The sequence below is a fragment of the Doryrhamphus excisus genome, chromosome 7 (assembly GCF_030265055.1).
Source record: "Doryrhamphus excisus isolate RoL2022-K1 chromosome 7, RoL_Dexc_1.0, whole genome shotgun sequence".
Lineage (NCBI taxonomy): Eukaryota > Metazoa > Chordata > Actinopteri > Syngnathiformes > Syngnathidae > Doryrhamphus > Doryrhamphus excisus.
In genome coordinates this window covers 6,926,401-6,943,484 of record NC_080472.1, presented here as the reverse complement: position 1 = coordinate 6,943,484, position 17,084 = coordinate 6,926,401, and the positions used below count along the sequence as shown (strand labels likewise).

At 44.0% G+C, this 17,084-nt stretch overlaps 1 protein-coding gene across 5 annotated transcripts in view; it reads right to left on the bottom strand.

Annotated features, from left to right (window-relative positions):
* Nucleotides 1–2,061: 2,061 nt before the first annotated feature.
* LOC131132694 (roundabout homolog 1-like) overlaps nt 2,062–17,084 on the bottom strand; it is a 111,784-nt gene continuing 96,761 nt past the window's right edge. For all 5 annotated transcript variants that reach the window (XM_058078553.1, XM_058078554.1, XM_058078555.1 and 2 more), the window contains 16 exons: nt 15,946–16,180; nt 15,037–15,158; nt 14,731–14,902; nt 12,872–13,069; nt 12,463–12,489; nt 10,532–10,571; nt 10,258–10,412; nt 9,862–10,182; nt 9,709–9,804; nt 9,480–9,615; nt 8,637–8,792; nt 7,968–8,323; nt 7,192–7,332; nt 6,876–7,097; nt 6,664–6,803; nt 2,062–3,824 (listed from right to left, as the gene is read on the bottom strand). In XM_058078553.1, the coding sequence (XP_057934536.1) occupies nt 3,810–3,824; nt 6,664–6,803; nt 6,876–7,097; nt 7,192–7,332; nt 7,968–8,323; nt 8,637–8,792; nt 9,480–9,615; nt 9,709–9,804; nt 9,862–10,182; nt 10,258–10,412; nt 10,532–10,571; nt 12,463–12,489; nt 12,872–13,069; nt 14,731–14,902; nt 15,037–15,158; nt 15,946–16,180 (2,532 nt within the window). In that variant the 3' untranslated portion in view covers nt 2,062–3,809. The remainder of the gene's footprint in view (nt 3,825–6,663; nt 6,804–6,875; nt 7,098–7,191; nt 7,333–7,967; nt 8,324–8,636; nt 8,793–9,479; nt 9,616–9,708; nt 9,805–9,861; nt 10,183–10,257; nt 10,413–10,531; nt 10,572–12,462; nt 12,490–12,871; nt 13,070–14,730; nt 14,903–15,036; nt 15,159–15,945; nt 16,181–17,084) is intronic.

Below are 17,084 nucleotides of genomic sequence, written 5' to 3'. Positions count from 1 at the left end.
ATTACATCCATCCATCCACCCCTCCCTCCATCCATCCATCCATTCATCCCTACATCCATCCATCCATTCATCCCTACATCCATCCACCCCTCCCTCCCTCCCTCCCTCCCTCCATCCATCCACACTCCATCCATCCACCCCTCCATCCATCCATTCATCCCTACATCCATCCACCCCTCCCTCCATCCATCCCTCCCTCCATCCATCCATCCATCCATCCATCCATCCATCCATCCACCCTCCATGCATCCACCCATCCATCCATCCATGCATCCACCCCTCCGTCCATCCATCCATCCATCCCTCTTCTATCCTTATCCGCTTACCCTTACCAGGGTGGTGGGCGTCTGCTGGGGTCTTTATTCATAAATGGAATGTTTTCATAGTTAGAGCATAGCTCCTTCTTATTAGAGCCCTCTAGACAGGAAATAGCACCCCTATAGTCAACTTTACACTTCTATGACCCAACATAGTAGCAGTAAACGTGCTAGTGGAGCTGAGTTGGGGATGGACAGGAAATGAGTTGGGTGTCCGCAACAGAATCAAGTGTTTTTATTTGGGATTATTGTGGATTATTCAAAGACGCAAGCAAACCTGTTGTTCCGGCAGTCAGTTCTGGTGCTTGTGTGTCTTGTTACAGTAACATAGATGAAACCTAGTGACCAGTGCAGAATACTACATATCATCACAACCTCATGAATGTCTTATATTTGGATTTTACGTCATTTGTCCATTTTTATGCTTGGAAATACTTCATGTAATCATCATCATTGCTTAAATATGCATATTTCGGACTAATAATAGCCCATAACATTCTGTTTGAATAATATCACTGGATCAAGGCTTTTCCAACATTGCACACTAGAAAATAAGTCATAAGTAGCTATGATTGATATCAGTGTTGGCTGATACTCAAGGCTGGGTATCGATATCCTAACAGACGTGAAGTGTATCTGGCCACTAGTTGTCAGACGAGTGGATGAATATTTGGTAAGATTATGGCCACTTGAGGGCTAATCCCATCATAAATTGAAATATTCTAGTCTAATTCTGACAGATGTGCTTTTGTAGCCATAAATTTGGAATCGAATCAGCACCGCACTCTAACTGACATGGGAACGTCGACTGATGCCAGCAGGATCGAGATTTAGCAGATTTACTGTTTTATCAATTCAGCTTAGTACCAGATCATTTTTTTGGAATGTTGCCCATCATCTACAATCCTGACATCAACACACGTCGTTCCAAATATAGAAAAACAGATCAAAGGGACGCACCTGGAAAGCCAACAAGGCTTCATGTCCATCACTTTGTTATTGTTATTCTTACACCCAAGAACTATGTTAGCATAGCGGCTAGCTACTAGGCTAGCAGCTCGCGTGAGCACACACTGGCTCCCAAAGCCTCAGGCCACTAGCCAAAGGTTGGGTTAAACGCTACATGGTTTTATTTTGGAGGCTTAGCCTTCCTTTCTATGTTGCTATGGGAAGTTCTACTAAAATTGCGCTCTCATCACATGTTTTGACCATAGTTAACTCAAAATTAATCACCTTTAATCGCAGATAGAAATTATTTTTATCTATAATAAAACTAAGGTAAACGATTCAATGTGCAACTACAACAACAATTACCTAATTTTATGTAAAAGTATATTGATTTCGGAACTATAGACCATTGTGTAAAAAAATACAGTCAGCAAGCATATTGTTGTATGACTATTTTTCTTTATTATTAACATATCAGCTCTTAAACTCGCCCACAAATGTTTAGCAAATCCAAAATGTGAGCGAGTGAGACCTCTCACACTAACATGTTTTGTTTATTTGTGTCAGCTCCAAATGAGATGAGTTTATTTATGATACTGGTTTAAAATTCTAAATGTTTATGAGTAAAAAAGCCTATTTAGGAACATTCAGAAAGGTTTATTATTATGAAAGATTTTCTTCAATGCATCTTTCCTTCATGAAATACAAATGAAAAATGAAAATACCTAAAACACAGGGCAAAAGTCATAAAACATTTTATCCAAATTTCAAAATCAATGTCATTTTATTTCTCTTTTAAAACACATTAAAATACATAGAAAGTAAATATTATTGTATTACAATACTGTACCTATTCATTAGAAATCCCACAGTTTTTGAATGTTTAATGCGAGCTGTGATTTGTCCTACTTTGTTGACGGTCATTAAACGCAGCATCCACCGTTCTCCGATGCCCAGAAGGCTGTATGGATGTATTTGGATGTATTTCCCCCCGTTTTCTTTCACCTCATACTTGCTCCCGAATGCTGATATTATGTGGGAACCCATAAAGGTCATATTTGATGAGTTCGAGTGCTAATGTGCATCATTGTGGTAGTTCCATGCTAAATGGCTAACGCTAGCAAGACACTGGACTTCAGCCACCGTCATCACATACAATAGCAGTCAATAGCAGCCGGAAGTCCAATTCAGCTGGCAGTTCAATGCCAAAATGTGAAAAGCACTGGTTAGTTGGGCCACTCTTATGCCAAGGTAGCACTGTATATGACAATAAAAATAATAGCTGCACTACTCCAGTCTCTGGCAGGCCATGGAATCCGTGATAAGTCAAACACAGCAACAGTAGATCCAAATAACTTTGGTCTTGCTACAAGAGCCATCTGCCAGGGCTTTGAAGCTAACTTTACCAATCTAAATACTCTTTTCTTTCTCCATTTCCCATCAATATTTGTTCCAGCTTGGGGCTACAGAGTTACCGTGCTTCAACCAAACTACGGTCAAACTGGAGGTCTGTCAAAAAATCGCAATCGTGAAAGGAACCTTCTGTTCATCATTAACTAAATTACTACAAGTACAACTTGTTATCATCAATGTAGGTGTTACTACACGCCCACAGCATGGATAGAAAACCTTGATGGAGGTCTTTGAATAGTTCCCATTCATTAGCTGCCTGTTTTTACCTGTTTTTATATCTTTAGAACTCACAAAAAAGAGAAAGGCATGTGTTGATGTCTCATATCAGGATTGTGGATGATGGGCAAAGTTGAAGACAGTTTGTCACGTCCAGTTCCAAGGTTGTTGCCAAGGTCACATGACGAGGCGAGTCGATGAAAAAGTGCGGGCAACAAAAAAAGATAATTGTCATCATCTCAGGTGGAGGTTAAAGTAAATATGTTTAAGTAATATCTCCAACAGGAAAATGTGCATGCAATTCTCTCAGTACACAAAACATATCGCCGTTTGGAATGAAAGCAGCTCAAAATGCACGGAAACCGTTTGCACAATCAAGATCAACATTCATGTTCTCAGAGTAAAGTCAAATGATAAAGTCACATGATTTCCACAACACCAGCATGAAGTCCATACATTTAGAATAATACAAAGAAGGGATTGTGCTTTTATAACCAAAGTAGAACAAACGATACAAGGACAAAGGTGTACACCACTCATCAAACATGAACACTGTCACATCAAATTTCAATTTGAAGCACTTCTGTGGCAGTAAACAATTTACAAGATGTCTGGAAATGACACAAGCATTTAAGAACACATGAGAAACGGTCATCATGTCGAATATTTCTAAGACACTCCCAGCGGCCAGAACGAGTGCATTCATCTTCCATCTTCAGGCCACACGTTTCTTCGGGCCCGCTTCACACGCTGACCCAGGAACAGTCCACAGACGTCAACGTGAGCACTTTTTTTAACCAACATTGAGTGAGAAATCGGATGTAGAAAAAAATGACGGCATTTCTTGTGCAGCACTTTTAGTCTTTTTTTCCCAAAGGTGAAGCAGCTGTAGGCGGTTTGCCGTCTCAACCATTCTCAACTTCTCAGGAACTAGGAAAGGAGAGAAAAAACTGCAGTTATAATATGCATGGACGTCTTACAAGAACTGAGATTTAGTTTAGTGGTGGTCCCGTTTGCAGGCTGCTGTGTGCACTGGGAAAAAGCAAAGCCATCCTCATGGAAGCGAAACATCATCAGAAGCTCTGAGAGAAGACAAACGTCCGCCAATGTTGGCTGCGATCTGCTCCTATGAAAGCGACAGTAGCCATGTATACATGGACCTAAATATTCCAATTCCATTCGAGTTATTTGCTCAAACGGAAAGAATGTAACCTTTGTATACACCTCATTCCGAAAGAAAAATGCCAATCCGAATGACTATATAATGGGATTCCCAGGGGTGGAATATTCCTTTCCCCCATCCGATTGAGGTATCTTGTACCCGCTCAAATGGAACGTTGTCAGACTGCGTTCTTCTTCGTGGTGTTTTTCTTCTTCTGTTGTTTATTGACGGTTGGCAAGCAGCTTTGGTGTGCATTAGCGCCATCTGTGGAACAGAATCTAAACCCTTCTATACGCCATTCACAAGTCCAGTTTTATTCAAAAAGAAAATACATATCTATATAAAACATGTGCCGAACTTAATTATAAAATATTAGCAAGATTGAACTTTATCTTTTCCTGTTCCCGGGTGCGTTCTTTCAGCGAATGCTGAGATATGACGTAACACGCAGCTCCAGACATTCTTTGATTTAAAAAAATGGAGGCGAGCAATCGGCACGGGACTGCTGTGGAAAGTTTGTTTTTGATCCAAACTAAATTTGAAGGCTGGACGAAGGAAAAACTGGCAATACGGAGTTATTCCAACAAGTGAAAGAAAAACTGGAGGAAGTCGGTATCACGTGATGTTGGTGTTTACGCTTTACTGCGCATGCCCCATTGACTATTCTGGTTGATTATAGCGGCGCATGGAGACAAGAGATTGGAATATTCCTTCCCATGTACAGTGAAGAAAATAAGTATTTGAACACCCTGCTATTTTGCTATTTCTCCCACTTAGAAATCATGGAGGGGTCTGAAATTTTCATCGTAGGTGCATGTCCACTGTGAGAGAGATAAACTAAAAAGAAAAATCCAGAAATCACAATGCATGATTTTTTAACAATTTATTTGTGTGATACAGCTGCAAATAAGTATTTGAACACCTGTGTATCATCTAGAATTCTGATCCTGAAAAACATGTTAGTCTGCCCATTAGAAGTCCACCTGCACTCCATGTATCATCCTGAATCAGATGCACCTGTTTGAGGTCGTTAGCTGCATAAAGACACCTGTCCACCCCATACAATCAGTAAGACTTTAACTTGTAACATGGCGAAGACCAAAGAGCTGTCCAAAGACACCAGAGACAAAATTGTACACCTCCACAAGGCTGGAAAGGGCTACGGAGCAATTACCAAGCAGCTTGGTGAAAAAAGGTCCACTGTTGGAGCTATCATTAGAAAATGGAAGAAGCTAAACATGACGGTCAATCTCAATCGGAGTGGAGCCCCATGCAAGATATCACCTCGTGGGGTCTCAATGATTCTAAGAAAGGTGAGGAATCAGCCCAGAACTACACGACAGGACTTGGTCAATGACCTGAAAAGAGCTGGGACCACCGTTTCCAAGGTTACTGTAGGTAATACACTAAGACGTCATGATGTGAAATCATGCATGGCACGAAAGGTTCCCCTGCTTAAACCAGCACATGTCAAGGCCCGTCTTAAGTTTGCATATGACCATTTGGATGATACAGAGGAGTCATGGGAGAAAGTTTTATGGTCAGATGAGACCAAAATAGAACTTTTTGGTCATAATTCCAATAAGCGTGTTTGGAGGAAGAAGAATGAAGAGTACAATCCGAAGAACACCATCCCTACTGTGAAGCATGGGGGTGGTAGCATCATGCTTTGGGGGTGTTTTTCTGCACATGGGACAGGACGAGTGCACTGCATTAAAGAGAGGATGACTGGGGCCGTGTATTGTGAGATTTTGGGGAACAACCTCCTTCCCTCTGTCAGAGCATTGAAGATGGGTCGTGGCTGGGTCTTCCAACACGACAACGACCCGAAGCACACAGCCAGGAAAACCAAGGAGTGGCTCCGTAAGAAGCATATCAAGGTTCTAGCATGGCCCAGCCAGTCTCCAGACCTGAACCCAATCGAAAATCTTTGGAGGGAGCTCAAACTCCGTGTTTCTCAGCGACAGCCCAGAAACCTGACTGATCTAGAGAAGATCTGTGTGGAGGAGTGGGCCAAGATCCCTCCTGCAGTGTGTGCAAACCTGGTGAAAAACTACAGGAAACGTTTGACCTCTGTAATAGCAAACAAAGGCTACTGTACCAAATATTAACATTCATTTTCTCAGGTGTTCAAATACTTATTAGCAGCTGTATCACACAAATAAATTGTTAAAAAAATCATGCATTGTGATTTCTGGATTTTTCTTTTTAGTTTATCTCTCTCACAGTGGACATGCACCTACGATGAAAATTTCAGACCCCTCCATGATTTCTAAGTGGGAGAAATAGCAAAATAGCAGGGTGTTCAAATACTTATTTTCTTCACTGTATATCATTGCTTTCGGAAAGGTCATTCGGAAAGATTCCATTCGGAAAGAGAAAAACTCCTCATGTAAACGTTACTGATAACTAACTAATGAGATGGAAAGGCTGCTTGAGCTGCGTTCCATCCTTCCCTTACACGTCAGGTCCTTCAACTTCAATCCCTGTACACTGTACGGTACTCCACTTAGATCACCGTCTAGGAACGGAATTCGTACGGAACCCCAGGACCGCCTGTTTATATTTCAAATAGTATATAAGTATATAAGGTGATTCCTAGATTACCTCATCAATTCCCATACAGTCTTCCTTGGCGCTCGTGTCTTCACAAGCTGTAAAGTTGGACTCATGCGACTCGTCCGGTTCCCTGTGAGCAGGACCTGATGGGAAAGAGGGACGACTGTACAGAAGAACATCCCCAAATTCTGAGAAAAGAAGATTTGGGGTCAGTTATGGCGGCATTGTGTGAAGTGAAAGCACCACAAGCCATCCAGTACCTGAGTGCTGTTTGCTTTTGTTGCCTCCTTTTCCCCTTGCGAGGATCTTGTGACTGTCCTGGATTTCACCATCTTCAAATGGAGCCTCTTTGACGCGGTGAGTCCCAGTGCTGCCTCGTCGGCCCCGGGCTTCTCCAGACCCCATCCGGGGCAACGTGGCCCCCCTGACTTTAAAGTTACTTTGGGACATCTGACTGGGGAAATTCAGAGGCATGAAAGAATCTGGAGGAGGAAGAGTAGAGCAGACACATCCAAGGTGAAGATCTCCTGAGGGAACTCCAGCACCATCACTCCATTGAGACGTCCACTGTTTTACCATCATTGAAGACATCTCTGGGCTGGTAGCCTTGTTGCCCACATTGACTCTGTTTATGCCTCCTGGGTCTTCTCTGTGTGATGGCAGGACTCATATTGCTGTCTGTGGACATGGGACTGCTCGGCCGCTGACGTCTCTGACCTGAGTTTCACAGAAGAAGAAGTGGAGCTGTGGGTTAGCAAAGCATGCTACTATGGGTGTGTTCACAATGATGCGTTGTGTTTGCCACTTGTTAATGAAGCTATTGGAATTACATAGTGACTGATGGGGCTGCACGGCGGACGAGTGGTTAGCGCGCAGACCTCACAGCTAGGACATTAGGGTTCAATTCCACCCTCGGCCATCTCTGTGTGGAGTTTGCATGTTCTCCCTGTGCATGCATGGCTTTTCTCCGGGTACTCCGGTTTCCTCCCACATTCCAAAAACATGCTAGGTTAATTGGCCACTCCAAATTGTCCATAGGTATGAATGTGAGTGTGAATGGTTGTTTGTCTATATGTGCCCTGTGATTGGCTGGCCACCAGTCCAGGGTGTACCGCCTGTCGCCCGAAGACTGCTGGGATAGGCTCCAGCACCCCCGCGACACTCGTGAGGAAAAGCGGTAGAAAATGAATGAATGAATGACAAGTTTATGATGTGCATATGATTTCGCAGCAACGTGTGCAGAGGCTGACTTCTACAGGACCACCGGGGGAGTCAAACCCAAATCCTTCAAGTTGCGGGCCTGCCACTCTCCTGAATTTTAAGCAAAATTATTTTCAAAGGTCCCAGCTCACCTGAGTCCTCCGGGTATCTGCACATACGCAGACCTTCCGCCTGGTTGAAATCTCCATCTGTGAAGAAAGATCCTTCCGAGGTGCTGACAATGCTGGACCTGCCTGAGGAGATGTTATCCTCGGAGGCCGAGCCCCAGCTGTTCACCATGGACCCTGTGGCCGGTCTGTCCAGCTCCCCTGTGCTGGAGGCGGGGGTCTGTTCCAGCCTGTGGAGGAGCAGCTTGTGTGGGGAGTTGTGGTGCAACTTGTGCTTGTGCTGTTGGCTTTGGTGGCGATGGTGGCGGTGGTCATGAAGTGCTGTCTCCTCCTCTGCATCCTCGTCGAGTCCGTCTGTGTCCAGGCACGGGGGTATGGAGCTGCAGTTTGGAGAGTGAGTGTTAACATGTGGCCTAGAAAGTGCCTTTAATATTCATGTCAAAAGTTTGGAGACACTAACCCATGCTGGTGAATGAGAAGGTGTGCCTAAACTTTTGAACGCTAGTTTCTTAATGTGACTCCATACAAGACGACTTGCAAAAATATGATCTTTTCCCCAAAACACATATGCCGCCGTGCCACCAAAATAAATTCATGAAGCAGCACGTGTGACAAGCTGGCATGATTTCTGCCGTGCCGTGATATGACGTGCTACTGTGCAAAGACTCGCATGCTGTCAATTAAAATCCTTACCTGAGGTTGTCGCTTCCATCATGCACACCATTGCTCATGAGCCCCCGCGCTTGTGTGCTGCTAGCTTGGTGACTAAAGGGCGCCTTGGTGGGGGAGGAGGCCGCCCCTCTAATTGGGGGAGTCGGGCAGCTTTCTGTTCTCTTCTCTGCATCAAAACTAGAAAAGGGAAGAGCAGACATTAAACAATGGCTAAATAAATCAGGGATCAGATCCAGCAAATATTTCTATCATGGTATCCTTTAAGGGACAGGATCACCACCTGTATCCCCCCTGTATAAACACTATGTCTGTTTTTCATAACGATACCATAAACTACTGCTTCTCAAGACCGATATGCTACTGATAACTTTTTTAACTTTTTGGACTGTAAAAAGGGTGTTTGTGCACACCCGGAGGTAAGAAGGACTGGAAGATTGATTGATGAATTGATTGATTAGTCCTAAAGAAATATCATAACATGAATACTAGCACACTACTATCATGAGAAGCAGAGTATAGAGGGGGAGGAGCCGCCTGCTGTGGCCCAGCAAGGTGCACTGTATTCAGGCACACGCTCCTAGCAGCCGCTGTGATGCCATGGAGGTCTCTGGCCAACCTTTGGTACCTTTTTCAGATTTTTGCTCTATTTTTCCTGGTGCTGCAATTCAGCGTCAGCATCGCCAGCACTCACATGCAATTCCTGAGGAATTTGCATATTTGCCGTTCATGGATTTTGTGTGAATATATTAGAGATTGACCCTCATAGCGGTGAGAGATGGCTGTACGGGTTATCAGTAAGAATCAAGAGTGAATAAAAAGCCTCCAAGAGATGATGTGTCTGTGTATGTGTGTGTGTGTGTGCACCTTTTCTCCATGGGGAGGCTGTACTCATCGCCATTCCAGGCCACGGCATGAGGAGGGGCTAGAGCGTCTCCCCAGCTTCCTGCCGTGTGTTTTGGCGTCTTCACGGCTCGCAGGCCTTTCTTCTGACTTTGACTTCCTGAAAAAATTAGTGGAAAAAGCAAAGTTTGCGACGTTTGCTTGATATGTTGGAAAGCAGTACAGAAGTGCGGAGTGTAGCCCCCAGCCTGACCCGAGGTGCCGCCGCTGCCGCCGCTGCCGCCCGTGCTGTGATCTCTCTGGCTGTGCTGGTAGGGGAAGTTTTTGTGGTGGACCGAGCCGTCGTGGTCTGAAGACAGAGCTGTGTGAACGTGTGCACGTTTCAACCCTCAGGATGCATCCTTACCGTGGTTGAGCTGGTTCTGCTCCATGATGTTGTACTGCATCTGAGCGGCCATCTCTTTTGGCAGCGGGGGCGGGTTCGGGGGTTGGTTCCAGCAGGGAACATCCATGCCGTGGGTCTTGTTTGCAATGCTGGCCTGAATGAGCTGGGTGGTGGCGTAGGGGATGGGCTCGTACGCGTCTGACGACTCTCCCCCAGGACTGGTGTAGCACAGGTTGGACGTCTTGATGTCACTCAGCTTGTCTGAGAGGTTGACGTCGGTGTAAATAGCCGCGTCGGAGCCGCGTGTGTCCGGGTGCTTGCCATAGTTAGCGATGCAGTCAGCTGCGGGACGGGGGGTGAGGTAAAAAATCTGTCTGGGTTTATCACACACACAATATCAGCGTGACACGCACTGACCTGGTCGGCTGTACGTGGTCATGTTACTGTCGCTGGTGCCGTTGGCGTTGTTGCAGCAGTTGATGCCGCAGTCCTTGTGATTGGCGCACGCGCTCGGCCAATTATCCGGCAGCCACAGCTGGTTCAGAGGCTCGCCCGTGCCGAGGAGGCCAGGCCTGCAACCACAAGGACGGTTCTCATGTCACCCCCCCAGCACCACAGCTTCAGCAGGGAGACACCTCCCCCTAGTGCTTCAAGCACGCAACTGCAACTTGAGTCCAAAAATATGACTTGCCTCCCAGCGTTGCACGCAGATTCCCCTCTTTGATACGCCACTGAAAGGAAGCAGGGGAGAAACATTCAGTTCCTGACGAGCTGTCACAAACAGTCAAGTGCCGCAGGCGGCCCGGGAAGGTGACAGACAGCTGGAGTCAGACGTTTGCACTCGCTTTAGTTTGGGAAGAAAGGCTGACTTTGTGCTTTTAATGGGCATGGAGACAACAGGCTTCTTCTCAACCATCATCTCAACCATCATCTCAACCATCATCTCAACCATCATCTCAACCATCATCTCAACCATCATCTCAACCATCATCTCAACCATCATCTCAACCATCATCCCAACCATCATCCCAACTTCGTTGGTAGTAGTAGACATGTAGTAGTAGTAGTAGCAGTAGCAGTAGTAGTTAGTAGTAGACCTGTAGTAGTAGTAGTAGCAGTAGCAGTAGTAGTTAGTAGTAGTAGTAGTAGTAGTGGTAGTGGTAGTAGTAGTAGTAGTAGCAGTAGCAGTGGTAGTAGTAGTAGCAGCAGTAGCAGTGGTAGTAGTATTTGTAGTAGTGGTAGTAATAGCAGTAACAGTGGTAGTAGTAGTAATAGCACGGGTTGAAGTACTAGTAGTAGTAGTAGTAGCAGTAACAGTGGTAGTAGCAGTCATAGCAGTAGTAGTAGTAGTAGTAGTAGTAGTAGTAGCAGCAGTGGTAGTAGTAGTAGTAATAGTAGTAGTAGTAGTAGTAGTAGTACCAGTAGTAGTAGTAATAGTAGTAGTAGTAGTAGTAGTAGTACCAGTAGTACCAGTAGCAGTGGTAGTAGTAGTACTAGCAGTAGTAGTAGTAGTAGTAGTAGTAGTGGTAGTAGTACTAGTAATAGTAGTAATAGTAGTAGTACTAGTAACAGTAGTAGTAGTAGTACTAGTAATAGTAGCAGCAGTAGTAGTAGTAGTAGTAGCAGTAGTAGTAGCAGTAACAGTGGTAGCAGTAGTAATAGTAGTAGTAGTAGTACTAACAGTAGTAGTAGTAGTACTAGTAGTAGTAGCAGTAGTAGTAATAGCAGCAGTAGTAGTAGAAGTACTAGTCGTAATATCAGTAGTAGTAGTAGCAGTAGTAGTAGTAGTAATAGCAGCAGTAGTAGTAGAAGTAGTAGTAGTAATAGCAGTAGTAGTAGTAGTAGTCGTCGTAGTAATAGCAGCAGCAGTCGTAATAGTATTAGTAGTAGTAGCGGCAGTAGTAGTAGTAGTAATAGCAGTAGTAGTAGTAATAGTAGCAACAGCAGTAGCAGTAGTAGTATTGAAAGTAGTAGTAGTAGTAGTAGCAACAGTAATAGCAGTAGTAGTAGAAGTAGTAATAGTAATAGCATACTAAAAAAATAGTAATAGTAATAGTAGTAGCATAAAGAAAGCAAGACATTTAATAGATTTTTTTAGTAAAGGATGGATGGACGGATGGATGGGTGAATGTATGTATGTATGTATGTATGTATGTATGTATGTATGTATGTATGTATGTACGTATGTATGTATGGATTGGATGGTTGGATTATGGATGGATGGATGGATTATGGATGGATGCATTATAGATGGATGGATGGATTATGGATGGATGCATTATGGAAGGATGGATGGGTGGATGGATGGATGGGTGGATGGATGGATGGGTGGATGGGTGGATAGGTGGATGGGTGGACTGATGGACGGACTGGTCCTAAAATCAACATAGTCGTAATGTTCTGACGTTATTCTCCTAAAAAGACGCCGTTTTCTTATTCCTCTTCTGACTTCCTTCCTGTCGTACTGCAGCTGTTTCCACCTTTGCTGTTGTTTTCTTTCTTAAATGATACGTTTATTACACGTTTATTACACGTCTATCACACCCTCCCGTAGAGTGATGGCCAGACTTGGCGTACGTGGTGTATTATTTCTAGCAGAGGAGGCCCATATGGCGTGCTTACCTGCTGGCGTGAAGGTGAAGGAGGGCACTGTGTGAACAGAGAAGAAAAAGAAGTTCCATGATGTTCTTTCATCCCCTTGCTGCTGCTATCCACCATATTGATAAGATCTCATCAGTCCAATGTCGACTAAGAGCTAAAAACACACTATCAATCATCACCGTCTGTCCCTGACATGGAAAGGTTAATAGGGGACATTTAACAACAAAGGTGGTGGCAGGTTGACGGGCCAAACACTGCAGTCTGAACATGATAAAACATCTAAAGGTCATCCTTGAAACGTCTTTGCAGCATCTCATTCCATCTGGAGGCTAATGAGAAGATCATATTGCTTTTCAGACCAATAAGTGTTTGTAAAAGCACCCAACCCCAAGAATGAATGCATAGGGAAAGACATTGATGTGCATAATACCTTTCCGGATGCCGGTGTAGGTGCTGCTGAGGCCGCTTCTCTTCTTCCGGTGTCGGTACAGCCACACGCTGAAAATCATGAGGACCATCCAGCAGGTGGCGCCAATGCCCGCAATAAACGCCGGTTGCTTGACCACGTCAGAAATGTGTGACAATGCGTCCTTTTCTCCACTCAGATCCATCATGTGGCCGGCAGAGTCTAGGAGGCAAAATATAGATTCCAATGTGAATGGAAGATATGCTAAATATGACAAATATGAGAAATATGAGCATGGCTCCTTTGACGCCTCATCCTCTTGTGTCATGGCTGTCCATGACATTTGGCTCAATTCCCCGTACTGTAAGCCGGGGGTGGCCTACCTTTGCCCAGCCAGGGCCACACACTGTTTTATTTATTTGGGGTTTTTTGTTGCATTTTCCAACTTTTTCCATTTTTTTCTTCTAAATTTTCTTCTGGTAATTATGACTTTATTCACAGATTATTTAGACTTTTTCACCCAACCTAATTTTCCAAAAAAAAAAATTTGTTTCTTATCACAATGCAACTTAATGTTACAACAATATTTCCACTTTATGCTACTAAAATTGCATTATATTTCCACATTCGTACAATTTTCACATTTCCCTTATTAGAATGCAAATTTTGTCTGAATATGTAGGCTTTATTCTCATAAAATTACACTTGTTTTTGAAAGACATATGTTTCTACTGTTGATTTTATTTATTTTCTGCTTCCTTCTCGTAAATTTTCTTCTTGTATCCCATAATATTTTGACTTCATTATACATTATTATTTTATGTTATTATTATTTTCCGCAACCTAATTTTCCAAAAATTACATTATTTACATATAATATATATATGTATATATATATATTTTTTTTTTCTTAATATTCCAACTTCATGCTACTACAATGATGCCTTTTTTTTTTACTGTTTTCGTTTAAGAATGTTTTTTTTAGAATGTGCCCCGAAGGGCCCACAGGCCCCGCTTTGGACACCCCAGTTGCAAATGTCACATGACATCAGTCAGCTGACCCTCTTGATGAAATCCGGAAGCAGTCAGCATCGTGGTTTCCATGGAACTCCATTCTTCTTCCTCATGATTCAAATTCCTGATCCAATAATGTAAGTCAGCGCAATAAGAAGTAAATGCTGTAAGTCAGCGTAATAAGAAGCATATGCATACACCAAAAGTCCTCATTGCATTTTTTGGCGGTGTCGCCATGAACTGCATTAGGGAAATGTGTATTTCTACACTTCTCGTTGTTGTTATTGTTTTAGGATGAATTTAGTCTTCATGTGTTGGCTTAACTTCGGCTGTATTATCATTGGTTTATATTCTCTTTGTAATGTTGAATAGCCAACTGGATGTGGAACGCTACCTATTTTGATAGCAATACGATTGAATCAATGACAGCTATTGATGACTTCTGTGTAATTACCCTTATGGCCGTGTTGAGCTGAATGATTTATTGTTGGTGCTGTTTTTGCTTGATACGCTTCCAAGGGTGTACAGCAGAAAAAGAGGCAGGTGTAGCTGCACCATATATGTTTAATGAGCGGGAATAAATGTTGGTCATTTCAATAAAATACAAGGTTAAAAAGGCACGAACATATCATTTTGGTATGGAAAATAGATCTAATAAACTGTGACACTGTATTTTTAGATGTGTAATGTATGTTAGTTAGGTTAGCTTTGTAAAATGCACTTGTCTTTATTTTTCTCAAGCTGCTGCACCAGCTGACGTCTTCTGGGGACCCCCAGGGGACCCCCACCTCAGCCGTGACGTTGATTGTCCTAACATTTTCCTGTGCTAAGGTAGAATACAGTCCCACTTTCTCATTGCATACTCTCACCTAACTGGAAGAACACGACCTCACTCTTGACCCCAGGGCCGCCACCGTTGCTAGCGGCGACCTCCACTCCGTAGCGAATCCCCAGTGCCAGACCGGGAATGAGCAAAGAGAAGGTGGAGGCGTCGACGGACTGGTTGACGTGATAGCGAGTCTCATTACCCAGGCACCAGATCTGCCAGGAAGAGAGGAGATGACAGCGGTTACCTAGGGGACGAATCCCACAGCCAAAGTGGCGTCTAAAGCGACACGTTAGACTTGGAATGGAATGCTGAGGGCTGGGGGGGTGCGATAGACTGCTTTTCCCACCTTGTACTCCTGGATGACCCCGACCTCATCTGGGATGGGCGGTGCTTTCCACGATATGAGGACCTCAGTGCCATTGGCATCCCTCTTTGTTACTGCCACACCCTGGGGTGCTCCTCTGGGGGCTGCAATCCAGGGGCACACATGGACATTTCAAGGCAAAGTTCTACCCATCATCCACAAGCCTTTATGTGAGACTTGAACGCGTGTCTTTCTCTTTCCTGTGCCAATTCAAGACATAAAAAGAGGTGAAAAGAGGCAGCTAGGAATGCATCTAATGGGACACACCTACGTGATGTGTTTCTGGCGGCCTAAATGAAGCATTTGAAGCACAAACAGCTAAAAGAAGTAAAATACCGATAGTAGACATTCAGAAGACACGTTCAAAGACGTTGCGATATGTAGTATTACACACTGGTCACTAGGTGGCAATAATGTTACATTGATGACACTTCAGGATGTACAGTAAAGCCTGTAGAGAACAGAAAGTAAAACAAGAAGAACAAGGATGCTAACCTGTGTCAGAGTACATTATGTTTGATTTGTATTGTTTTCTCTTATCATGTCAACTATATTGGCTAATGGGCCTGTAGGGGTGTTATTCCACGCCTAGAGGGCTCTAATAATGTCAAAAAGCGTATTTAGAAAACACAAACAGGTGTACCATGATGGTTGGATGATGGAATCTGTCTATAGTGTCCCAACTGTAAAATGAAGCATTATCCATCCTTCACAGAGACTGAATCAGGGAGTGTGAGGTGCAAGTTGTTTGGCCAAACAATAACCCTGACATATTTCTGCCAATCATTTCGAATCCTACGAAAACCAGTTTGCAGGAAGCTCTTAGAACCTTCTCATCCGTGGGCACGGGTGTTCCAGACTACCTTAGCAAAGTACAGGTTAGAAATTCACCTTCTTCCAGCGTTCTGATCACCTTGACCTCGCTGTCGGCTCCCTGGAACTCGTCAAAAAAGGGACGCACTTTGAACTCATAGATGGCGCCCCTCTTGAGCTGACCGACCACCACGCCTTCCTTCTGCGGGGCACGGACCTCCAGGACACTCCACTGCCCCTCGGGCTGGCCGTGTTCAGCCGAGGGCCGGTACAGCAACTTGTAGCCTTGGATGTACGGCGACTGATGCTCCACCTGGTGCGAAGAAAGCACACATCAGTCCCACCGCAAGCAGAAAGAACATCAATGCACAGATACAGTAGATCTTTATGGAATGGATCTCCTGATTTCACTCTCCTAGCTGTCCTTACAGCTTTGCATGTTTGGATGCTGAACTCATTTCTTGGCATTTTGCTGAGAGGGTATGGGAAACAAATAAAATAGTCTGCTACGTGACTACAAACACGGAAGGCTGACATTATTTGTTTTAGAGTAGCCAATGAAGAACTGGAGCGACCATACTGATTTCTTGATTAAATAGAAAATAGCATGCAATTCACTTAACGTAAGAATCCACTTACAGTATGATTCCTGCATAGCTGCACAAGCCTGTACCTTTACTTGAAATATAGTAAACGTCATACAATAACAAATTATGATGATAGAAATTGACCACGCAGTCACGTGCTGAGGTTCATTGCTGGTGATTTTTTTCATGCTGACTGGTGCCCACTGATGACAAAAGCGTAACCATGGTAACTGAAGAGGCCACATACAAAGTCTCCTCAAAAACCTAAAAGCTCTTTGCCGCTGTTCTTCACATCCGAATCCTCTAACCAAGCACAAATTGTCTGAAGATTTGTCCAAATGTCCGTGAAGCTCACTCACCAACCAGTATAACTCCCTCACCAACCAGTAAAGCACACTCACCAACCAGTAAAGCTCCCTCACCAACCAGTGAAGTTCACTCGCCAACCAGTAAAGCTCCCTCGCCAACCAGTAAAGCTCCCTCACCAACCAGTAAACCTCACTCACCAACCAGTAAAGCTCACTCAACAACCAGTAAAGCTCACTCACCAACCAGTAAAGCTCCCTCAGCAACCAGTAAAAGCACTCACCAACCGGTAAAGCTCACTCACCAACCGGTTAAGCTAACTCA